Source organism: Saccostrea echinata, unplaced genomic scaffold, assembly GCF_033153115.1.
Source record: "Saccostrea echinata isolate AGI-Se365-2 ecotype Australia unplaced genomic scaffold, CSIRO_AGI_Sech_v1 ptg000023l, whole genome shotgun sequence".
In the NCBI taxonomy this organism is placed as follows: domain Eukaryota; kingdom Metazoa; phylum Mollusca; class Bivalvia; order Ostreida; family Ostreidae; genus Saccostrea; species Saccostrea echinata.
The window spans coordinates 12,905,571-12,927,234 of NW_026889772.1; the positions used below are offsets into that span (position 1 = coordinate 12,905,571).

Genomic DNA, 21,664 nt, shown 5'->3' on the forward strand with positions numbered 1-21,664 from the left:
ACAAGTAGGCTATACTAAGATACTTAATTCTTTTTATTGGTTTTTGATTTCCATGAACAATGTTGCCATGGTTACTAAAAATAGAAATTTATGTGAAATACTTTCAAAAGGCTACTCCTATATTTTTGGTTTGATTTCAATATAGCTTAGCACACAATTAGGCTATACTAAGATACTTAATTCTTTTTACTGGTTTTTGATTTCCATGAACGGTGTTGCCTTAATTACTAAAAATAGAAATTTATGTGAAATAATTTCAGAAGGTTAATCCTCCTAAAGGTTTGGTCTGATTTCATTATAACTTGGCCCACAAGTAGACTACACAAAGATACATTATTTTTTTTTAATCAGTTTTTGATTTCGATGAATGGTGTTGCCATGGTTACTAAAAATAGAAATTTTAGTGAAAAACTTTCAAAAGCCTACTCCTCCTACATTTTTGGTCTGATTTCAATAAAACTTGACACAAGAGGACTACACTAAGATACAAAATGCTATATATTAGATTTTGATTTCAATGAACAGTGTTGCCATGGTTACTAAATAGAAATTTTTGTGAAAACATTGAAAACGCTACTCCTCCTACAGTTCTGGTCTGATTTCTATATACTTAGCACACAAGTAGATTAAAGAGGCTGGGGGGTTGTGGCCATTTTTAGACTATATTGATCTCCTATAGAAGAAGAGCTCCATATGAAGATATAGAAAATGATCAAATTTTCAAACTAAAATTTTTGAAATTTTTCTTTGCCAAATGATAGCTGACAGCTTAAGATATCATATCTAAAAAATTAAGTTAAATCTGGTGGTTAATTTGTGGTTAATTTGTTGACCCCCCAGCCTCCTTAATTGTCTTTATCGTTTTTTGATTTTGATGAAAGATGTTGCCATAGTTTCTAAAAATAGAAATTTCTGTAAAATTCCTCTAACAGTTTTAGTCTGATTGCAATAATCTTTCCACAAAAAGACTACACCAAGGATCATTATTCTATATATTGCTCTTGCAAAGTTTCAAGTCAAAGTGCGATTTTTTTCTTCCTTTGTTATAAGTACAAACCAGTGGAGCTACAGTCTTGTCAGAGATCTATGGTTTGAAAAAAAGACATGTCTTTGATAAATGTAATATTTCTTACTGAATGAACCTGAAGGAGAGAAATTTGTTTTGTATTTTTAAATTGTTATGAGTTTTTGCCTGAATGCCTCCACAATAGGGACATCAGTGTTTTGTACTAGATGACAAGAATGCTCTGTTTGGAGAACATGTGACAATAGTTGAACTCTGTTCAGATCAGGAAGCACCTTTTTGTTGCACTTTGTTTTTGTTTTTGTTTTTTTTTTAATGTTACAAGTATTTGCAAACAATTTTCCTAGAGTTAGGATATTAATAAAAAATAAATACGTAATTTAACTCAGACTGAAGAATTTTTGAGATGTAATTCAGAAATATTACTTCACTGACATGATGTTTTTTTTTATAGTGTAATTGCTTACACATTTTGTCAAAAATAGTCCTGCTACATACTATATTGAGATTTATGCATCTATTAATTGAGATCACATGATGTCAACAGCATGACTCATACTTAAAAGGGAGGTCACAACAAGTGGGAACAGAACAAAGGAATGTTTTAAAATGTTAATACAGTCAAACTTTGTTATCTGAAACTCAGTGGGGCCAAGGAAAACATTGAGATATCTGAGGATATGAGATAGCGAGGTAAAAAATACCTTAAGAAAAATTCCAACTCACTTTGAAATAACCATGGAATTCAAGACATTGAGAAAATGAAGTTCAACCATAAGGAATAAGTATCTAACTTGTTTTGGTGTCTATGAAGAAATAACTTATCTTGGAGGATGTGATATTTCTTGCATGAGAGGCTCCAAGCTAAAGGCTTATGTAATTTATCATAGGCTCCAGAATAGATGAAACTTAAGTGAGTGCTTTCTGACTTAATGTAGATTCAAGGTTGTTCAAATCATGGCCCCCTGGGGTAAGGTGGGGCCACAAAAGGAGATCCAAGTTTACAAGGGAATATATAGGAAAAAAATTGTTAAAGTCTTTTCAGTAGCAGCAGGGCCATGATCAGTCATATTAATGTAAAACAGTGCTCAGGTAGTGCATTTTCATATTTTTAGCTCACCTGAGCCGAAGGCTCAAGTGAGCTTTTCTGATCAAAATTTGTCCGTTGTCTGTCGTCGGCGGCGGCGTCAGCGTCGTTGTTGTCGTAAACTTTTCACATTTTCATCTTCTTCTCCAGAACTACTGGGCCAATTTCAATCAAACTTGGCACAAAGTATCCTTGGGTGAAGGGGTTTCAAGTTTGTTCAAATGAAGGGCCACGCCCTCCTCCAAGGGGAGATAATTACGAAATAGCAAAAAATTAATGGCATTATTGAAAAATCTTCTTCTCAAGAACCAGTGGGCCAGGAAAGATGAAACTCATGTGGAATTATTGTCAGGTAGTGTAGATTCAAGTTTGTTCAAATCATGACCCCCGGGGATAGGGTGGGGCCACAATGGACGATCAAAGTTTTACATAGGAATATATAGGAAAAATCTTCAAAAATCTTCTTCTCAAGAACAGCAAAGCTATGATTGGTCATATTTATTTGGAAGCATCCACAGGTGGTGTAGATTCAAGTTTGTTCAAATCATGACCCCCGGGGGTAGGGTGGGGCCACATTGGACGATCAAAGTTTTACATAGGTCTGGAATATATAGGAAAAATCTTCAAAAATCTTCTTCTCAAGAACAGCAAAGCTATGATCGGTCATATTTATATGGAAGCATCCTCAGGTGGTGTAGATTCAAGTTTGTTCAAATCATGACCCCCGGGGGTAGGGTGGGGCCACAATGGACGATCAATGTTTAACATAGGTGTACATAGGAAAAATCTTCAAAAATCTTCTTCTCAAGAACAGCAAAGCTATGATTGGTCATATTTATATGGAAGCATCCTCAGGTGGTGTAGATTCAAATTTGTTCAAATCATGACCCCCGGGGGTAGGGCGGGGCCACAATGAATGATCAAAGTTTTACATAGGAATATATAGGAAAAATCTTTAAAAATCTCAAGAACAGCAGAGCCACGGTTTGTCATATTTATACGGAAGCATCCTCATATAGTGTAGATTCAAGTTTGTTAAAATCATGACCCCCCCCCTCCCTACTCCCTTTTTAGGGGTAGGTTGGGACCACTTATGCATTTAAGCTTTTCAATACTAAACTCAGGTGAGCGATGTGGCCCTTGGGCCTCTTGTTTTTCAAATTGTAACCCCTGGGAGTAGGGTGGTTCACAGTAGGGGATCAAAATTTTACATTGGAATATGTAGGGGGAAATATTTCAAAGTCTTCTTTTCAAGGACAGCTATGTCATGATTACTGAAAAATATATCCAAGCAGCCCCAGGTAGTGCAGATTTAAGTTTGTGCAAATCATGGCCCCTTAGGGTAGGGTGAGGTATGTATTCTATAAGAGTTTGTCAAATGAATCATGGGTAAATATTTAAAACTTTGTTGTCTTAGTTTAGTAAACTTAGGAACTTAATTTCCTAATCACAGTAAAGTATTTTTCCCATATTCAGTTTACTCAATTCCAATTCTCATTGTGACTCTCATTCTTTATTTTCAGAGTCAAGGAATGTCAATTTGGGCAAAGACCCAGTTGTTGCCCCAAGAACTCCTCAAACATGTATCAAGTTTGTATGAGAGTTCACAGATCCCAATTGAGGTTCGGCATTACTTTGCTGACTGGATAGAGGAACAGCCATGGTAATACAAACCTTTCCAGGACAGTCAAATCTGCTTATCATGCCCATTATTGTAAAAGATACAATCAAATCTGCTTATCATGTCCATTATTGTAAAAGATACAGTTAAATCTGCTTATCATGTCTAACATTCTGTTTTACAGATAGAGCTTTTTATCTAGTATACAGTCAACTCTTCTTTTCATGCCTATAATTGTAAAAGATACAGTCAAATCTGCTTATCATGTCTAACATTCTGTTCTACAGTTAAAGCTTTTTATCTAGTATACAGTCAAATCTGCTTATCATGTCTATTATTGTAAAGGATACAGTCAAACCTGCTTATCATGCCCCAACATTCTGTTCTACAGTTATAGCTTTTTATCTAGTATACAGTCAAATCTGCTTATCATGTCCCAACATTCTGTTCTACAGTTATAGCTTTTTATCTAGTATACAGTCAAATCTGCTTATCATGTCCATTATTGTTAAAGATACAGTCAAATCTGCTTATCATGCCCCAACATTCTGTTCTACAGTTAAAGCTTTTTATCTAGTATACAGTCAAATCTGCTTATCATGTCCCAACATTCTGTTCTACAGTTATAGCTTTTTATCTAGTATAAAGTCAAATCTGCTTATCATGTCTAACATTTTGTTCTACAGTCAAAGCTTTTTATCTAGTATACAGTCAAATCTACTTATCATGTCTAACATTCTGTTCTACAGTTAAAGCTTTTTATCTAGTATACAGTCAAATCTGCTTATCATGTCCATTATTGTAAAAGATACAGTCAAATCTGCTCATCATGTCCAACATTCTGTTTTACAGTCAAGTCTGCTTATCATGTCCCAACATTCTGTTATACAGTCCACAGGGTCCTTATTTTGACTTAACTGTGAAGACTGTCATCTCTGAGAATTTAAGTATTGATATCAATTGACAATAAATATTGTTTTATGATATGTCAGAAGATAGGAGTTTTAATTCATAAGTAAGCATAAATCAAATGAAAATCAGCCAAAGTGACTCCCATTTTTGATTTATCAACAATTCGTTAATTTGATCAACATTTTTCCAATTAAATGATATTTATGATCAGTGAAGGTTGATTTGTTTATTGTATTATTATGCATTAGCAATCATACTTTTACAACAGCTGTCATATACAAACTGCTTTGAAGAGAAAAGTCGTCATTAGATTTTATTTATTTACTGTGTGATTAAGAAAGATGAAATGGAAAAATTTGAAACAGTCATTCCCTAAGGTCATTTCCTCCTTTATGATTTGATAACATCTCATTTCAATCAGTTTTATTACTTATTTTTAGGGGACAGATTGATGAGAGCAATCCTACACAGCGAGACCAGCTGTTTGCAGAGCAGCTTCTGAACAAACTCATAGAAGAAATAGAAAACAAATCTGCAGAACTTCCACAGCAGAATGAGTACTTCTTACTCAAGCTCAAGTTTCAGGAAGTGGCAAATCAGTTTAGGGTAGGTTAGATATAAGGCAGAGCATAACATGCTTTTTGGCCCACCTAAGCCAAATGCCCAAGTGATCTTTTGTGATCAAAATTTGTCAATTGTCTGTCGTGGTAAACTTATTACATTTTCATCTTCTTCTCCAGAATCACTGGGCCAATTTCAACCAAACTAAAAACAAAGTATCCTTGGGAAAAGGGGTTTCTAATTTGTTCATATGAATGGTCATGTCCTCTTTCATTGGGAGATAATCAAGAAAAAAATGCTGTAGGATAAATCATTTAAAATCTTTTAAAGATCCAATGGGTCAGAAAAGATGAAACTTGCATGAAAGCTTTCTGAAATGGTGTAGATTCAAGCTCAAATCATAGTCTCCCTGGGTAGGGTGGAGCCACAATATGGGATCAAAGTTTTGCTCATACTTCCGGTAGTCCAGATTAATATACATGTATAACCAGTGTAAGCATAATTGCAACTGTTTATTCCCATATAAACAAACAAATAAAAATATTTCCTTGTTTATATTTAAGGAATAATGGTCTAGTTTTTTTTTTTTTGTTCTGTAAGTTGATCAAAGAGTTTGTTCAAAAGATAATTTGCATAAATGCTGAAGGGTTTATGCATTAAATTATCATGTGAGAAAACTGTTCAATAATTAATTAGAAATTGAACTCTGCAAGCTCCACCCAGTGTGTTACTTGCCACACACACAATGAGAATGTAGTGCTGTGTGATGAGCAAATGGCTTTATATTATGTATAGTTTTATCTCAAACAAAGACATTTGAAAATGTGAATATGAAATGATAAATTTAGTTTTGGATATGATTTAAGTGCTTTATGCTTTATGAAATGATAGTTAGTTTTACTAAGGTGTTGAAATTTTAATGTGAGGGCATGTTGCTTTGCACCTCAATATCATGAGAACCATTTGCTTGACAGACATCAAACTTGGTTCATTGACTCCCCTTAAAGATTAGATGACCCTTATTGAATTTGAGGTTACAAAGTCAAAAGGTCAAGGGTCAAACTGGACATAGGAATATATTGACCACTATTTATCTTGAGAACTTTGACAGACATAAAGCTTGGTACACTGTTTTCCATTGAGGAGTAGAGACCCCAGTAGATTTTAAGGTAAGGGGTCAAACTGGACTTAGGAATATATTGTCTGCTCAATATCTTGAGAACCCTTTGCTAGACAGAGATTAAGTTGGTGCTCTTATTTCGTTTAAGGAATAGATGACCCCTATAGATTTTCAGGTCACAAGATCAAAGGTCAAGGGTCAATCTGGACATAGGAAGATAGAAGGTACTGACTGCTCAGTATCTTGAGAACCTTTTGCTTGACACACATGGGCCTCGGTAAACTGGTTTCTCTTAAGGAGTAGATGACCCCTATTAATTTTGAGGTCAAAAGATCAAATGTTAAGGATCAAACTGGATGTAGGAAAATATTGGCCACTCAATATCTTGAGATCCCTGTCCTTGACAAACCTCAAACTTGGTTCACTGGTTTCCCTAAGGGAGTAGTTGACCACTGTAGATTTTGGAGGTCAAAAGGTCAAATACCAAGGTGCAAACTACTCTAAACAAAAGAAGATTTTGTCTGCTTTATATTTTGAAAGCACTTTGCATGGCAGACATCAAATTTGGTATGTTGTTCCCCCTAAAGAGTAGATGATCCCTAATGATTTTGAGGTCACAAGATCAAAAGTCAAGGTTTAAATTTGACATAGGAAAATAATGACTGCTTGACATCTTGAGAACTCTGTATGACAGGCATCAAACTTGGTAAACTGGTTACCCCAAGGGAGTAGATGCCCCCTACTGATTTTGCAGTCACAAGGTCAAAGAACAACAGTCACACGACAAAGACATAGACACTAGACATAAAAAAATATTGTCAGCTCAGTATTTTTAGTACCATTTGCTTTACAGACATTAATTTGTACACTGGTACCTTCTAAGAAGTAAATTAGTGGCACTCCTTATGATATGAAGGTGTGATAGAGATCAATCTTAGTATTATGTTTGTCCTTGCATGACTAGATGATTGTTTCCACTATCGTTACAGATATTCTAAATTCAAAATTGTTCCCTTTTTTAAAATTGCACTTTGGAGCATATATGTTTCTCAAACATTTCTTTTTAACTATTAGCAAAGTGATGTGTTCTTTATCAAGTTTTAGCTATTTGTCTCATTTTTTGCTATTCAGTTTGGCTTGTGATATATTCCTGTTTCAAGGTTTGACTGTTTCTATTTTGAGCTAGCCTATGAAGTCTATGACCTGTCCTTTTTCCTGATATTGTTATTTCTGTCTTGTTTATGTTACAGTCGCAGTACTCCCAGAGTCCGCTGGAACTCGTACGTACGATCAAGAGGAACCTGGCAACAGAGGAAGCTTTGGTCCGTCAACATGAAAACGTAAGATCTGGGATACATCTGTAATACAGGATAATTTGATATATCTTAAATAGAGGATCAAATAAAAGATCTCAAATACAGGACCATGTAAGATCTATACAGGAACATAAGATCTCTAATACAGGATCAAGACCTCTAGTACATGATCCCATAAGATCTCTATTTATACAGAGTCATGTAAGATCTCTCAAAACAGGAAAACTTAAGATTTCTTATACAAGATAACTTCAGATCACTTATGCAGGATTATGAAATCTCCCCAATACCGGATACCATAAGATCTCCAATACTTGTTAACTTAAGATCTCTATTACTTGATAACTTAAGATCTCTAATACAGGATAATGTAGATCTCTTATGAATATTTGTATGAATTTTAAAGAATTCATTCATGCCATATGATATAGTGTATAAGAATATAAGTATACTCAATAAGTTGGGGGAAAATAAACTGAAAATATATGTATGATTTCACAGAGTATAGAAATGGTTGAGAACTTGCACTGTGTGAGATTTGGGATATAAGACAGTATAACTTATCATTAGAATTAATGTAAAATCTGAAGTGTTCGTGTGAGGAGTTTTATACAATGAAATAAAGAAAGCTTGACACGTGCTAGTTGCCATCTAGACATGCTTAGTATTAAATCTCTGAAATATCAGTCAAATTGGAGATATATAAAATTTACATTTTTTTATATTTCAGCCTGATGCATCGGTGAGTTATCCTTGAATTTTTAAAAAAGATCCATTATTTCCACTGTAAAATTTTTATTGCATTTATAAACCTTGAAGGCAAGAATTCTTCATAACAAAAATAAGACTAAGTTATACAGAGTGGATCATTGAAATCATTCTGGGACCAATTTATTGCAGATGCTTTAGATATCAAACTATATTAACTTGGTAATAATATCAATTCATTAATAAATAATGATTCCTAAATTAGAATAAGAATTTTATGTAAATTGTGTAAGTTATTGACTAACACATCAATGAAGGAACACAAAGCATTATGCAGTTTCTATTCCTCCTAGGTGCCATACACTGCCAGATCATTTTACATGCAACTGCATGACATAAATTTTAAATTCATTATATAATTAAGCTTTGTTCTATATTTTAAGGGATGATTCAGTGGCAGAGAATGTCAATTTTTACTTTAATATCAGAGGAATAGAAATGCTGTGTTGTGCTTAATTGTTTTAACTTACCATGAGTTGCACATATACCAGTTACTTAATAAATGGAAAGTTAACTGGTTAACTTAGCATGAAGGTCCATATTACCATCAAGTTAAATGAAGGGTGACTCAGACTAACTTTAATGACTATATGCACTGGGACTTGGACCTATGTGTTTAAGTGAGCTTTGGGTTTTTGAATCGGCCCTGAACAAGTTAAAAATGTCCGTGAAGAATTTGATCTGTGAAATTATTTCAAATTATTTACTCCGAGTATGTACAGTTTAGACTGATTTAAAAAAGAAATTACAAGTCAAGAAGGCTACATCAAAATACATAATTCTATATCATTTTAAACATCAGATATGGTAGATGTGAAACTAGCAGATAAAAATCTTTGGGATAGTAATTGTTTTAAGGATATGAGTTCATTCATTGTTAACAAAAGTTTATTCATGTGTACCAATAAAAATTCCATGAAGCTTTAGAGTGATTAAAATACATGTAATGGATTTTGTCAGAGGATGCTTATCAAATTTTTTCTAGCTATAATTGATCAATTTTAATATTTACAAAGGTATATATTTCAAAGAAGTGCATTGTTTCTGATTATCTCTTCCGCTAGCCTACAACAGTTCCAATGCCTGGTTTTGACAAAGATAAACTCATCATGTCCAAGATTGAAAGTGTTGGAGTGCAAGTATCTGTAAGTATATGTATCAAAAGGTCACAAATATTTCTGAGAAAGAACTTAATGGGTTATTGACATCATTTGATCAGGTGTACTCTAGCTGATATCTTATCAGGTGTATTGATTTGTTAGATATCTGCAGAAAAGTGGAAATTTTTTCACAGTTTATGGATATGTAGGGTAAATGTGATTTATATGAAGAAAAAAATTTAAAAAATCAGCCTTTGCAGTAAAATAACAATTACGAGAGAATATTGTGACATTACCTGGTAGACGAAAGTGACACTGGGACTACGAGATCACAGATAAAAGCTGTGTTTTAAATCAGATTTACGCTTGCTAAACAACGACAAGGTGGATATAACATGACTCTTTGATTAAACATTACACAGTGTGCATCTCTTAAATGTACTTCACAGAGAGAAGTTGTGACCTGAAAATAAAGAATTTTACTTTGGCCACATCAATTTAGATTGAGGAAATTGAATATAAATCCTTTTTATCTTTTTGTGAAGATGTTCAGCATTATCCCCAAATATTTTTTGTTCACTGACTTAAATATCATTTTGGAACAAATATAATTTTTTACATTAAATGTAATAGAGTAAATGTAATTTTCATGCCCAGGTGTATTAGGGGAGAATAATATTTTGAGATTGGAAATATTGAACCAGCTTGGCTGCTACTGTAAATGTATTACATTTGCCTGTGTATTCTTGATACCACTCTCCAGCTTAATGCTTATGGGGAGGGGGTTCAAGATGCTATGGCTGAAACTAATCATTCAAATTTATTGTTTAAAGGGGGAGGGGATTGTAAAGATATTTTGGGTATAAAACGATTGGCACACAACTCACCTCCGTCCCCTTAGATTCATGCTAAGAGGAGATGCTTAAAGATATTATAAATACAAAGTTTGATTTTTTGAACTTTGCTACATTGGGACTCATTTTGTTTGGATTTTGTAGGAGTCGGAGAGGATGGTCAAAGAGCTAACAGATAAACAGGAAGTGTTTACAATTAACTACCAAAAACAGCTTCAGATCAACAGTGAGTGCATAGACTGGCATATAAACTTAGTATGAATTGAATTCTTTTTCAAAATATAATTATGTTACGTCATCAAATTTAAGGTCGATTAAATCAGACATGTTCAGAGAAATACCTAGCTACCCTGTCACCAGAGGAAATTCAGCGAGTGACAGAGATGAGAAAAAATCTGGAAAAGCAGAAAAAGGACTTTGAATCTGTGTTAGCTAAGGGAGCTCAAACGCTCATCAATGCCAGAGTGGTACGTACACGCTTAAGAAGTCAAAATATTCAGTGAATTCTTAAATGAGATTTTTAATATCACAAGAGTCACTGAGATGCTCTTGTGTACCGTGTAATTCATATTTATTTTTCTCAATACAACTTGCAATTTTGTGAAGTTTTAAAAAGTTTATGATTCTACAACTAAGGAATCCATTCTAACAATTTAAAAGTGATAAACGTAGCAGAATAAGCAAAAAGGGGACCAAATTAATGAATTTATTGTCAGTGTCACCCCCATCAAGGAGCAGCTAAGGAGTAAGACCAAAACTGAAAAAAATGATATTGTACGCTCTTACTGATTGCCTGATTATTGGAAAGAACATGTACTGAATTTTAAGTTTTAACATGAGAAACAAAGCATGCGACATAAATGTAGCTACTGTAGACAGGAAGTCTATCTAGATACTCAGTAGACCATGAAATCCTCTTGTTTTGTAACATATTTTATTTTATATGCATGAAGTGTTAGTATTTTATGTAAGTAAGCAATCCTTCACTTTTACTATTAAGTTTTATCTTACAATAATTTACATAATGTTGTTGATATTGACAGGATAGTGATACCTTTTCAATGATAGGAAGCAGTATCTTGATACATATATTTGCTAATCAGAAATCTTGCCTTTTTTACATACATGTACATATAGTAGAAAGCTACATGTAAAATAAGATTTTTGCAGAATTTTTTGTTTACACAGGAAACCCTTGAACAGTACAATACACTTTCAAAGTACTTCATTTAAAAATGTCAATTCTACAAATTTTGATACATTCCTTGTTGATCATATTAAGTGCAGGACCAAAATTATTGCCCAAAAATAGAAAAGAAATTGCTTCTTAAATCATTAATGTGCCAGTATATACCTGTATTTATAGGAGATTGCTGAGAAGTTGAGTAAGAATTTTGAGGCTCTTGAGGAGGTAAGACATCAGGTGGTCGACCAGGAGCTGATAGAATGGAAGCGTCAACAGCAGCTGGCAGGAAACGGAGCCCCATTTGATCCTCAGTTACTGGATAACTTACAGAAATGGTAACATAACTCTCTCTGATTTCCTCAGTGAACTGGCTTTAACTATTGTGGTGTAGTGAGGGGGACTCTATTTTGATGTATTTATTGATAATTACCACTGTTAATGAGTCAGCACTACAAGAACAGAGATAGATTAATTTAAATTTGAATTTTAAACATCAGGAACTTTATATTCATGTTATTACTTGAGACCATCTGTTCACAAAAATTTCATACGTATGTTTGTATTTATATGAAAGAATACATACACAGTAACCAATATTTATTTAAATTTTGTCTAAAAAGAAAATACTGATAAACTTTCCCTCAAAAATACCATATAATGGGTTATTTTTTTTGATAATCCAATTTTCACTTTCTTTGTGAGTATTTTTATATAGGAAAAAATAGATTCACTTAAAATTGTCATGAGTTATGTTCCATATAGTACATATATAGTACAACCATTGGTTGTTGCCACTTTTAAAGTGAACATACCACTTCTAGGGGTCATGCTGGATTTTATTATAGCTGTTTATAATTATACATTGTGTTACAATGGAGTTTCCACTATTGAGATAGAAATTTTGGTGAATTACAACTGCATGTTTTTATTATGATTGTTATGTGGAGTCACTACTGTTTGAGTGATGTATCCACATTTTGGATAAAGATCTTGGTGGCTTATAGCTGTTATTTTGACTATTATGGGTGGAGTCAGCAGTGTTAGGGTGGAGAATCCACTAACTGTAAAGAGATATTAATGGATTTTAACGTTGTTATTATGATCATTAGGATGCTGTTAGCTGTTAGGTTGGAGTTTCTGCTATGTATATTTGGATACAGATCTTGGTGGATTATAACTTGATTATTATGTTTGGTAGGGTTGAGTCCACGGTGGATCTGGTGTGGAGGAGCAGACAACAGGTGATTAAACTGGAAGGACTGTGTAGCAGCATTCCACTCCAGCTGCCAAACGGGAAAGACGAAGACGTGTCAGTTCTAAACAACAAAATTACCAGCATTCTGTCTTCCATTGTGACAAGGTATGTCAATATTTAACATCAAGCCTTTGTGGATATAATGATCTCTGCTAAGCCAAAACTTACACATCTCTCATATCAATGATGAATAGTTTTTCTCTTTGAATTTCGTTTGCTGCTATAAATACCAATCTCAGTGGCGCATATGCCAAATTATTTTTTATCAAACATTTCAGCACATTTATTGTTGAACACCAGCCTCCACAGGTTTTAAAGAGAGATTCTAGATTCAGTGCTCGGGTTCGTCTTCTGGTGGGAGGCAAACTAACCATTCACCTGACCCCTCCAACTGTGACTGCCTCCATTATCAGGTGAGCTAAATATGTCAGGCAAACTAACCATTCACCTGACCCCTCCAAGTGTAACTGCCTCAATATGTCAGGACTGACCCTTCCAACTCTGACCGCCTCCATTATCAGGTGAGCTAAATATGTCAGGCAAACTGACCATCCATCTGACCCCTCCAACTGTGACTGCCCCCATTATCAGTTGAGCTAAATATGTCAGGACCTACCCCTCCAACTGTGACCGCCCCACAGTACATCAGGCAAACTGACCATCCATCTGACCCCTCCAACTGTGACTGCCCCCATTATCAGTTGAGCTAAATATGTTAGGAGACTTCTGATCAGATCCTGGATATATACTTATTTAACTGAGATTTGTATTTTAACATTTTCGGCACTATAATTCAACTTCATGGCCAGAATATAAATTTACAAAAAGTTCTAATACTTCTTCACACTCTAGTTAGTCAATTACTTAGAAATGTGATTGATTTAGAATATGCTAAAATTTATCCATACATTTAAAGTGTATAATTATGCTGCATTGCAAAAAAAAAGAAGATATTTCAAGCAATTTATTATAAGAATAATTGAGATTTTGTTTGACTGTAAAAAAAAAAATGAAATAAAACAAAAAATATTTTACGCATTATTGTAGTGTACTTTTTCTTTTTAGCTCTGTAGTATGTTGTTGATGTATTTTATCCTCTTACTGGTTTAATATCAAACTATTACATTGGTGGATCTAACAGAAGGGTGTTATAGAAATGTCTGGGGTAACAGACAGGGTCACCACGATTCATATATACATCCTGTTCTTATTACAGTGAAGCCCAGGCAAAGCTTTTGTTGAGGGGCCCCAATAGACGTCCAGAGAACAACTGTGGGAAGATCCTCAACAACTCAGGCACAATGGAATTCCAACCTCAGAAAGGAGAACTCAGTATCGAGTTCAGGAATATGGTTAGGACTTCTACATTGTTTTGTCTTCGAGACATTTGTTGCATTTAAATTTTAAAAATCTCTTCAGAAAATGTCTTCAGAATTCAGTTTGATATAACAGAATTAGAAATTTTCATTTTTCTCCATTTTCTTACAAATGTCCAAACCTCTCCTTGTGAAGCTGAAGTTTGGATTCCGATATGATATTTCTTGAGGGAAAGTGCTAAAATATTTATTATGAGTAAACTTTTCACTCCTTAGTTCATCTGATGTAGAATTTTAGTGTAGTACAGTTGTACTGATTGGTCTGTTGATACAGTTGTACTGATTGGTCTGTTGATACAGTTGAACTGATGGTCTGATTGGTCTGTTGATACAGTTGTACTGATTGGTCTGTTGATACAGTTGTACTGATTGGTCTGTTGATACAGTTGTACTGATGGTCTGATTGGTCTGTTGATACAGTTGTACTGATTGGTCTGTTGGTACAGTTGTACTGATGGTCTGATTGGTCTGTTGATACAGTTGTACTGATGGTCTATTGGTACAGTTGTACTGATGGTCTGATTACTCTGTTGATAAGGTTGTTTGATGGTCTATTGGTATACAGTTATACTGATAGGTCTGTTGATACAGGTGTACTGATGGTCTATTGGTACAGTTGTACTGATTGGTCTGTTGATACAGTTGTACTGATTGGTCTATTGGTACAGTTATACTGATTGGTCTGTTGATACAGTTGTACTGATTGGTCTGTTGATACAGTTGTACTGATTGGTCTGTTGGTACAGTTGTACTGATGGTCTGATTGGTCTGTTGATACAGTTGTATTGATTGGTCTGTTGGTACAGTTGTACTGATGGTCTGATTGGTCTGTTGATATAGTTGTACTGATGGTCTATTGGTACAGTTGCACTGATGGTCTGATTACTCTGTTGATAAGGTTGTTTTGATGGTCTATTGGTATACAGTTATACTGATAGGTCTGTTGATACAGGTGTACTGATGGTCTATTGGTACAGTTGTACTGATTGGTCTGTTGATACAGTTGTACTGATTGGTCTATTGGTACAGTTATACTGATTGGTCTGTTGATACAGTTGTACTGATTGGTCTGTTGATACAGTTATACTGATTGGTGTGTTGATACAGTTGTACTGATGGTCTGATTGGTCTGTTGATACAGTTGTACTGATTGGTCTATTTTGCTGTTTACAGATTCTGAAGTCAATTAAAAGAGCAGAGAAGAGAGGGACAGAGGTGAGGGAACTTCATTTTCTCCTCAACAGCTGATTCGGTTTACAACAAAAGTAGTTTGCTAAGTTTTCTCCAGTAATATATTGAAATGGTCAAAACAAATCCATCCAGTAAAATTCGTGAATTTTTACTTTTAAAATCCAGACAATGAAGTACTGTATGAAATTACTAACTGTAAATCACTTTTTATTGGTGAGAACTTAATTTTCAGGAAATTACTTGAGACTGTCTGCTCAGAAAAATTTCATTCTCACTCATATTTGTATTGTTAATGGTGATATACAATAACAAAATTCATAATTTTTTTCTCACCTGTAAATACAAATTAACTAACTTGCAAAAATAAGGTGCCCTGAAAATTTGGTGATCTACAGTGTTAATTATGCCCCCCTTTATTCCCTCACACATGAAATGGGGGACCAAAGAAGAAATGCAGATTAATTTTCATGAAATAGTATTTAAAAGAGTATGGTTGTATTTATTCCCACATATTCAAAAAAAGCCCCCCCCCCCACCCCACCCCCCAAAAAAAAATCTCTAGATGCTTATGTCCTGGAAATTTGTATCACATCTTAAATATATTGATCACATGAAGTAGGATTTTTGATTTATTTAGAATACAAATTAAAAAGTATTTTAAATTTAATATTTACTGGACAATATATATACTATGCAATCATCGTAATATGTGCACCTAGGAAATAAAGGTTCCTTCTTAAAAGCTTGGTTTTTGACACTTAGTACAATTTTTTCCCCCATATTTCATAAGATGAAAAATAATTGAGACAAGTCATACAATTTATTGATTTAATTTCTAGGCTGTGACAGAGGAGAAATTCTGTATTTTGTTCCAAAGTTCCTTCCATTTAGGAATGACAGTAAACGAGCTACAGTTTGAGGTTTGGGTGAGTGTTCAGCATTTATACATGTACATACTGTATATTTAGAAGTTCAGTGAGGTTAAAAGTTGCAAAATTAACACAAGGTCAAATAAAGATGTGGGAAGCATGCATTATGGACCATTGTTATATGTGGGTAGTGAAGGAGTAGGACAGAATTAAATTCATGAGTCTCTTGTTTTAGAGAAAGCCTCAGATAGAAATTTGTTTTTACCATTTATTTTAATCATTATGTCATTGTTTTATGTGAATTAACTTATGAAAATAATTTTAAGCATATATTTCTCACAAACCCAGAGGTTATTTGGCAGACAAAGTTTGTTTTTTTTTCAGTTCTTTTATAATATTGCCCCTTTTTTGTAGACCATCTCCCTGCCTGTAGTTGTGACTGTCCATGGCAACCAAGAATGTAATGCTGTAGCAACGGTTTTATGGGATAACCAGTTTAGTGAACCAGTATGTATTGCTTTAAAGTACAGTAGTGATAATACTTTACTCGTGTTGATGATAAGTATTTATCAGTAATACTAAATATTAAAAGATCTGATTATTCATAAGTTTATTATAGGTGTAGTATAGTTTATTTTCATAAAATGTGATTTCTTTGTTTGAAGTTCACATCCTGATGAACTTCACCCAAGAAGGAGTAATGTTAAAGGTAGAAGGCACTACTTTGAACTCAAATGGGGAAATAATGCCCCGAGTTTTTGAATGTTAGAATGTAAATATATATGATTCTTTTCAGTTTTCAATGTTTGTTAGGATATGACACGATATTTTTTCAAACATGCATTTTTCATAAAGTGAAAAGTATCAGCTAGGCCATATTTTTATGAACTTTTAAAATTGAAATACTTTTAGGTAAAGCAGGATATGAAATAAAATGAAAAAAAAGAAGAGAATAATTACTGGTAAAAATTATATGTCGGTCATTTATCATGCAACAAAACATTTAGTTCTTAATTATTTGATAGGGAAGGATGCCATTCACTGTACCTGACCAGGTGCCCTGGCCAGATCTAGTCAAGTTACTGGACATCAAGTTCAAATCCATGGCAGAGAGAGGACTCACTTTGGAAAACAAGCAGTATCTAGCTACCAAGCTGTTTGGTGAGTGTTTACAGGAGTGAACTGTATAAAATATTAAATAGAGATGAGTATTACAATGTAATGGAGATATATATATATATATATATATATTGTAAATTAATTAAATCAATGTTATCATTAATAAAGGGGGATCAATTGATGACAACTTTTCCCAGAAGATGGTGACCTGGAGTGCATTCAACAGAGTAAGTTCTTCAAAAATGTACTTTGGTCAGCAAGTTTCATGAACATGTAACACTGAATTTGAGAATGTAAAAGTTGTTTTTAAATTAACATGTTTTATTCCCTCATTTTCTGTCAGAATTAAATTTGTTTTCTGAAGTTAAAAGGTAGCATATTTTTTCTCAAGAATTGAAATGTCTTAAACAGTATTTCTTTCTTTTTGGAACTTCAAAACTAGTTTTACTCTTGTAAAATAATTAGTATGAAGTTTAGAATGAAAATAATCTCTGAGTACATGTAGTGTAATGGAATCTCTAAATTTTTTCCCTGGATTAAATGGGGGGGGGGGGGGTCATATGAGAGTGTGTGGGTTCTCTCCTGATACTAAAGCCTCCTCTCAAATTATCGACTTCATCCAACTGGGCTGTAAAGAAGGGTTACTATCAGTAAAATAAGAATCAACATGAAGGGTGTTTTGTAGGACCCGCTGCAGTCCAGAAATTACACATTCTGGGAGTGGTTCTATCAGGCCATGAAGCTCACTAAGGAACACATGCGTGGTCCATGGAAGGAAGGGTGAGGAATTTCTCACTTTTAAACAGCTTTTCATCTATGGGCTGATTTAGACCTTCATAATTATTTTGTATACATTGTATTTATAAGATTATTGAACTTGCTCAAATTTTCTTAAACCAAAAAAAAAAAGAAACTTTAATATTTGTCTGTCTTTGATCAAATGAAGGATTTCTCCATTTTAATAAGTTTGGGGAAAATTGTATAAATTTACAAAAACAAATGCCTTATACTTTTCTGTAGATATATTAATGGATTCATCAGCAAACTGGATTCCCAGCGACTTCTGGAGAAATGTAACGTGGGAACTTTTCTCCTGCGATTCAGTGACAACTTCATTGGTGGAATCACTATTGCTTGGCTAGCTGAGGATAAAACTGGTGAGACCTATAAATAGGAGAATTAAAGGTCCCACTTGTTTGAACCATTCATCATCTTTCTCATAAAAAGTTTTTTTTTTTTGATAATTAAGTTAAACTCTTTGAATGTTATTTCATGGGGTGACCTAGCTCCGAGTACATTATAATTTTACTTTACACAGAATAATTTTTGAAAGATTATCTTGTAAACCTTTTATTTTATGTAACACAGGTAAAAAACAAATCTGGAACTTGCAGCCATTCAGTGGCAAGGACTTCCAAATCCGCGGACTAGCTGAGAGAATTAACGACCTGCCTCAGCTATTGACTCTGTATCCAGATATACCAAAACAGATCGCATTTAGCAAATTCATGACACAAACAAGTAAGTGTACAGGTGATTTTACTCCTGGGATACCTGAATTGTTTGAATTTTATACTTACTACTGTTGATGATAATGGTTTATTTTTAATCACTAGAGACTTCACAAACTTATCTTTTAGTGAATTGTATAAGATAACTTCTTGTATGAAGGCGAATAAAACTGGAGTTTATATCCCACTTCTTCAGTTAAGAGTCTGTGACTAGTTACCCAGTGCCCCTTTACATTTGGGAGGGGGCTGAGGGACAGTATTAATGAAGTGTTTTTTCAGAGGAGTAAATTTTCTACAAGAAGTAATCCAAGCTGGATAGACCACCGAGCTTTCCATATACATTTCCTACAAAATCCAGTTAATCCATAAGACCAATAAGCAACTTAATGTGTTCTTGGTGAAAAAAATTGATATATGCTAAATGGCTATCCTGACTATAGTAATACAACCAGCTATGGCTTTTTTAGCACACCATCCTGGTATTGGGACTGATGGCTACATACCACATAACCTGAGAATGGTACCAGATACAACAGACCTGAATGAGTAAGTGGAATTTATTGTTGGGTCCTTTGAGGTGTCATTAGTTATGAAAACAGATTAGGAAAATGTGGTGATGTTATACATTGATAGGATACCCCATCTAGTGTAAGGGTAATGTATGGTGATGTTATACATTGATAGGACACCTATCTAATGTTACGATACTGTGGAATCATTTTAAGTCATGGGGGGTCAATGTTTGTGGGCAAGCAAAATTTTAATTGTTCATGGGGACGTAATTTTGTGGGTTACTTGTTTTAACAGTAAATCAATAATTCAGTATGTTTACAAAATAAATGTTCATGGGGATGTGTATTTATGGGTAAGGGTGACCCACGAAATCCATGAACATTGATTATTTTACAGTAATTTGGTAATGTTATATACTGGTAGGTCACCTGTCTGGTGTTAGAGTAATTTGGTGATGTTATACACTGATTGAGCACCTGTCTAGTGTTAAGGTAATTTGGTAATGTTATACTTGGTAGGGCACCTGTCTAGTGTTAAGGTAATATGGTGATGTTATACATTGGTAGGGCACCTGTCTAGTGTTAGGGTAATGTGGTGATGTTATACATTGATAGGGCACCTGTATAGTGTGAAGGTAATGTGGTGATGTTATACATTGATAGGGCACCTGTCTAGTGTGAAGGTAATGTGGTGATGTTATACATTGATAGGAGACCTATCTAGAGTTAGGGTAATGTGGTGATGTTATACATCAACAGGGCACCTGTCTAGTGTTAGGGTAATGTGGTGATGTTATACATTGATAGGGCACCTGTCTAGTGTTAAGGTAATGTAGTGATGTTATACATTGATAGGGCACCTGTCTAGTGTGAAGGTAATGTGGTGATGTTATACATTGATAGGGCACCTGTCTAGTGTTAGGGAAATGTGTTGATGTTATACATTGATAGGGCACCTGTTTAGTGTTAGGATAATGTGGTGATGTTATACATTGATAGGACACCTGTCTAGTGTTAGGGTAATGTGGTGATATTATACATTGATAGGGCACCTGTCTAGTGTTAGGTAATGTGGTGATATTATACATTGATAGGGCACCTGTCTAGTGTTAGGTAATGTGGTGATGTTATACATTGATAGGGCACCTGTCTAGTGTTAAGGTAATGTGGTAATGTTATACATTGGTAGGGCACCTATCTAGTGTTAAGGTAATGTGGTGATGTTATACATTGATAGGGCACCTGTCTAGTGTTAGGGTAATGTAGTGATGTTATACATTGATAGAGCACCTGTCTAGTGTTAGGGTAATATAGTTATATATACAATGATAAGCAAATTTGAGTATTAGATATGGCCATTTTCTGTTGCAGTATGAATGGATTTACCATGTCCCCTGAGAACCCCCTGACTCCCCAGCCACTTGAGGTCAATGAGACAGACTCCATAGCAACATGCCTGTCCCCACAGAGCAATGTCTGCACTACCACTGCTGATGGGTAGGATTTTCTTAAAATTTCATCGTTAACCAGTACATTTCAAAGACCAATCCAACTACAGAATATATAACTATTAACAGTATTTCTATACATTACCATTACTACTATATACTCTAATCTATATCTGTAGAGATGTACATGTGTGATACTGATTGAAGTCAATAATTATTGTGAACATTGTTTTCAGGACAACCCTGATGGATTTGGACCAGTATGAATTACAGGAGCTACCAGGCTCAGGAATGGATTATAATGCAGATAATGTGTTTGAGTTGAATGATCAGGACTTTAATGACATCAACTTCACCAGGCTCCTGGAGTCAGCAGGTGCCATGTTTTCAACTCAGAACAACATAAATGGCAATATGAACACAATGAATGGTTCCCCTAACTGACTACACAGTTAAGTCACAGGAGTAAGTGACTTCTTCAACTAAATATACAGTTAAGACATATTGTACAGAGTGAATAGGTCCCCTAACTGAATACCAGGGTTAAAAGTGTACCATAGGAATGCCCCTCCCAAGTTGAATAACACAGTGCTGTGAAAGTGTTAAGTGCACATGGGTTCCCAGATTTATTATCATTTATGACAATGTACAGTTTGTGTTGAAGCAAAAAAATCTATACTGCTTTTGATTAAACATGTTTCTTCATCATAAGAGGTTTTTTTTATAATATAAAAATATCATCATTATTTCAAAGTCTTGATTATAATAGTAAATTAAAATGTATAGCTATGTGAATGATTGTGTAAATTGTATCAGTAATCTAGATATGTACTT

The 21,664-nt window shown here is 34.3% G+C and overlaps 1 protein-coding gene across 1 annotated transcript in view; it reads left to right on the forward strand.

Annotated features, from left to right (window-relative positions):
* Positions 1 to 21,274, forward strand: part of LOC133191302 (signal transducer and activator of transcription 5A-like) — a 32,758-nt gene extending 11,484 nt beyond the window's left edge. The window contains exons 2-24 of the mRNA XM_061327053.1: positions 3,635 to 3,774; positions 5,085 to 5,250; positions 7,576 to 7,685; positions 8,372 to 8,383; positions 8,793 to 8,814; positions 9,474 to 9,554; positions 10,508 to 10,589; positions 10,673 to 10,830; positions 11,730 to 11,884; positions 12,748 to 12,909; positions 13,083 to 13,217; positions 14,021 to 14,156; positions 15,354 to 15,395; positions 16,211 to 16,297; positions 16,655 to 16,747; positions 17,266 to 17,401; positions 17,528 to 17,586; positions 18,045 to 18,139; positions 18,380 to 18,516; positions 18,728 to 18,880; positions 19,338 to 19,416; positions 20,754 to 20,879; positions 21,067 to 21,274. Of these exons, the coding sequence (XP_061183037.1) occupies positions 3,635 to 3,774; positions 5,085 to 5,250; positions 7,576 to 7,685; positions 8,372 to 8,383; positions 8,793 to 8,814; positions 9,474 to 9,554; positions 10,508 to 10,589; positions 10,673 to 10,830; positions 11,730 to 11,884; positions 12,748 to 12,909; positions 13,083 to 13,217; positions 14,021 to 14,156; positions 15,354 to 15,395; positions 16,211 to 16,297; positions 16,655 to 16,747; positions 17,266 to 17,401; positions 17,528 to 17,586; positions 18,045 to 18,139; positions 18,380 to 18,516; positions 18,728 to 18,880; positions 19,338 to 19,416; positions 20,754 to 20,879; positions 21,067 to 21,274 (2,574 nt within the window). The remainder of the gene's footprint in view (positions 1 to 3,634; positions 3,775 to 5,084; positions 5,251 to 7,575; positions 7,686 to 8,371; positions 8,384 to 8,792; positions 8,815 to 9,473; positions 9,555 to 10,507; positions 10,590 to 10,672; positions 10,831 to 11,729; positions 11,885 to 12,747; positions 12,910 to 13,082; positions 13,218 to 14,020; positions 14,157 to 15,353; positions 15,396 to 16,210; positions 16,298 to 16,654; positions 16,748 to 17,265; positions 17,402 to 17,527; positions 17,587 to 18,044; positions 18,140 to 18,379; positions 18,517 to 18,727; positions 18,881 to 19,337; positions 19,417 to 20,753; positions 20,880 to 21,066) is intronic.
* The last annotated feature ends 390 nt before the right edge of the window (positions 21,275 to 21,664 follow it).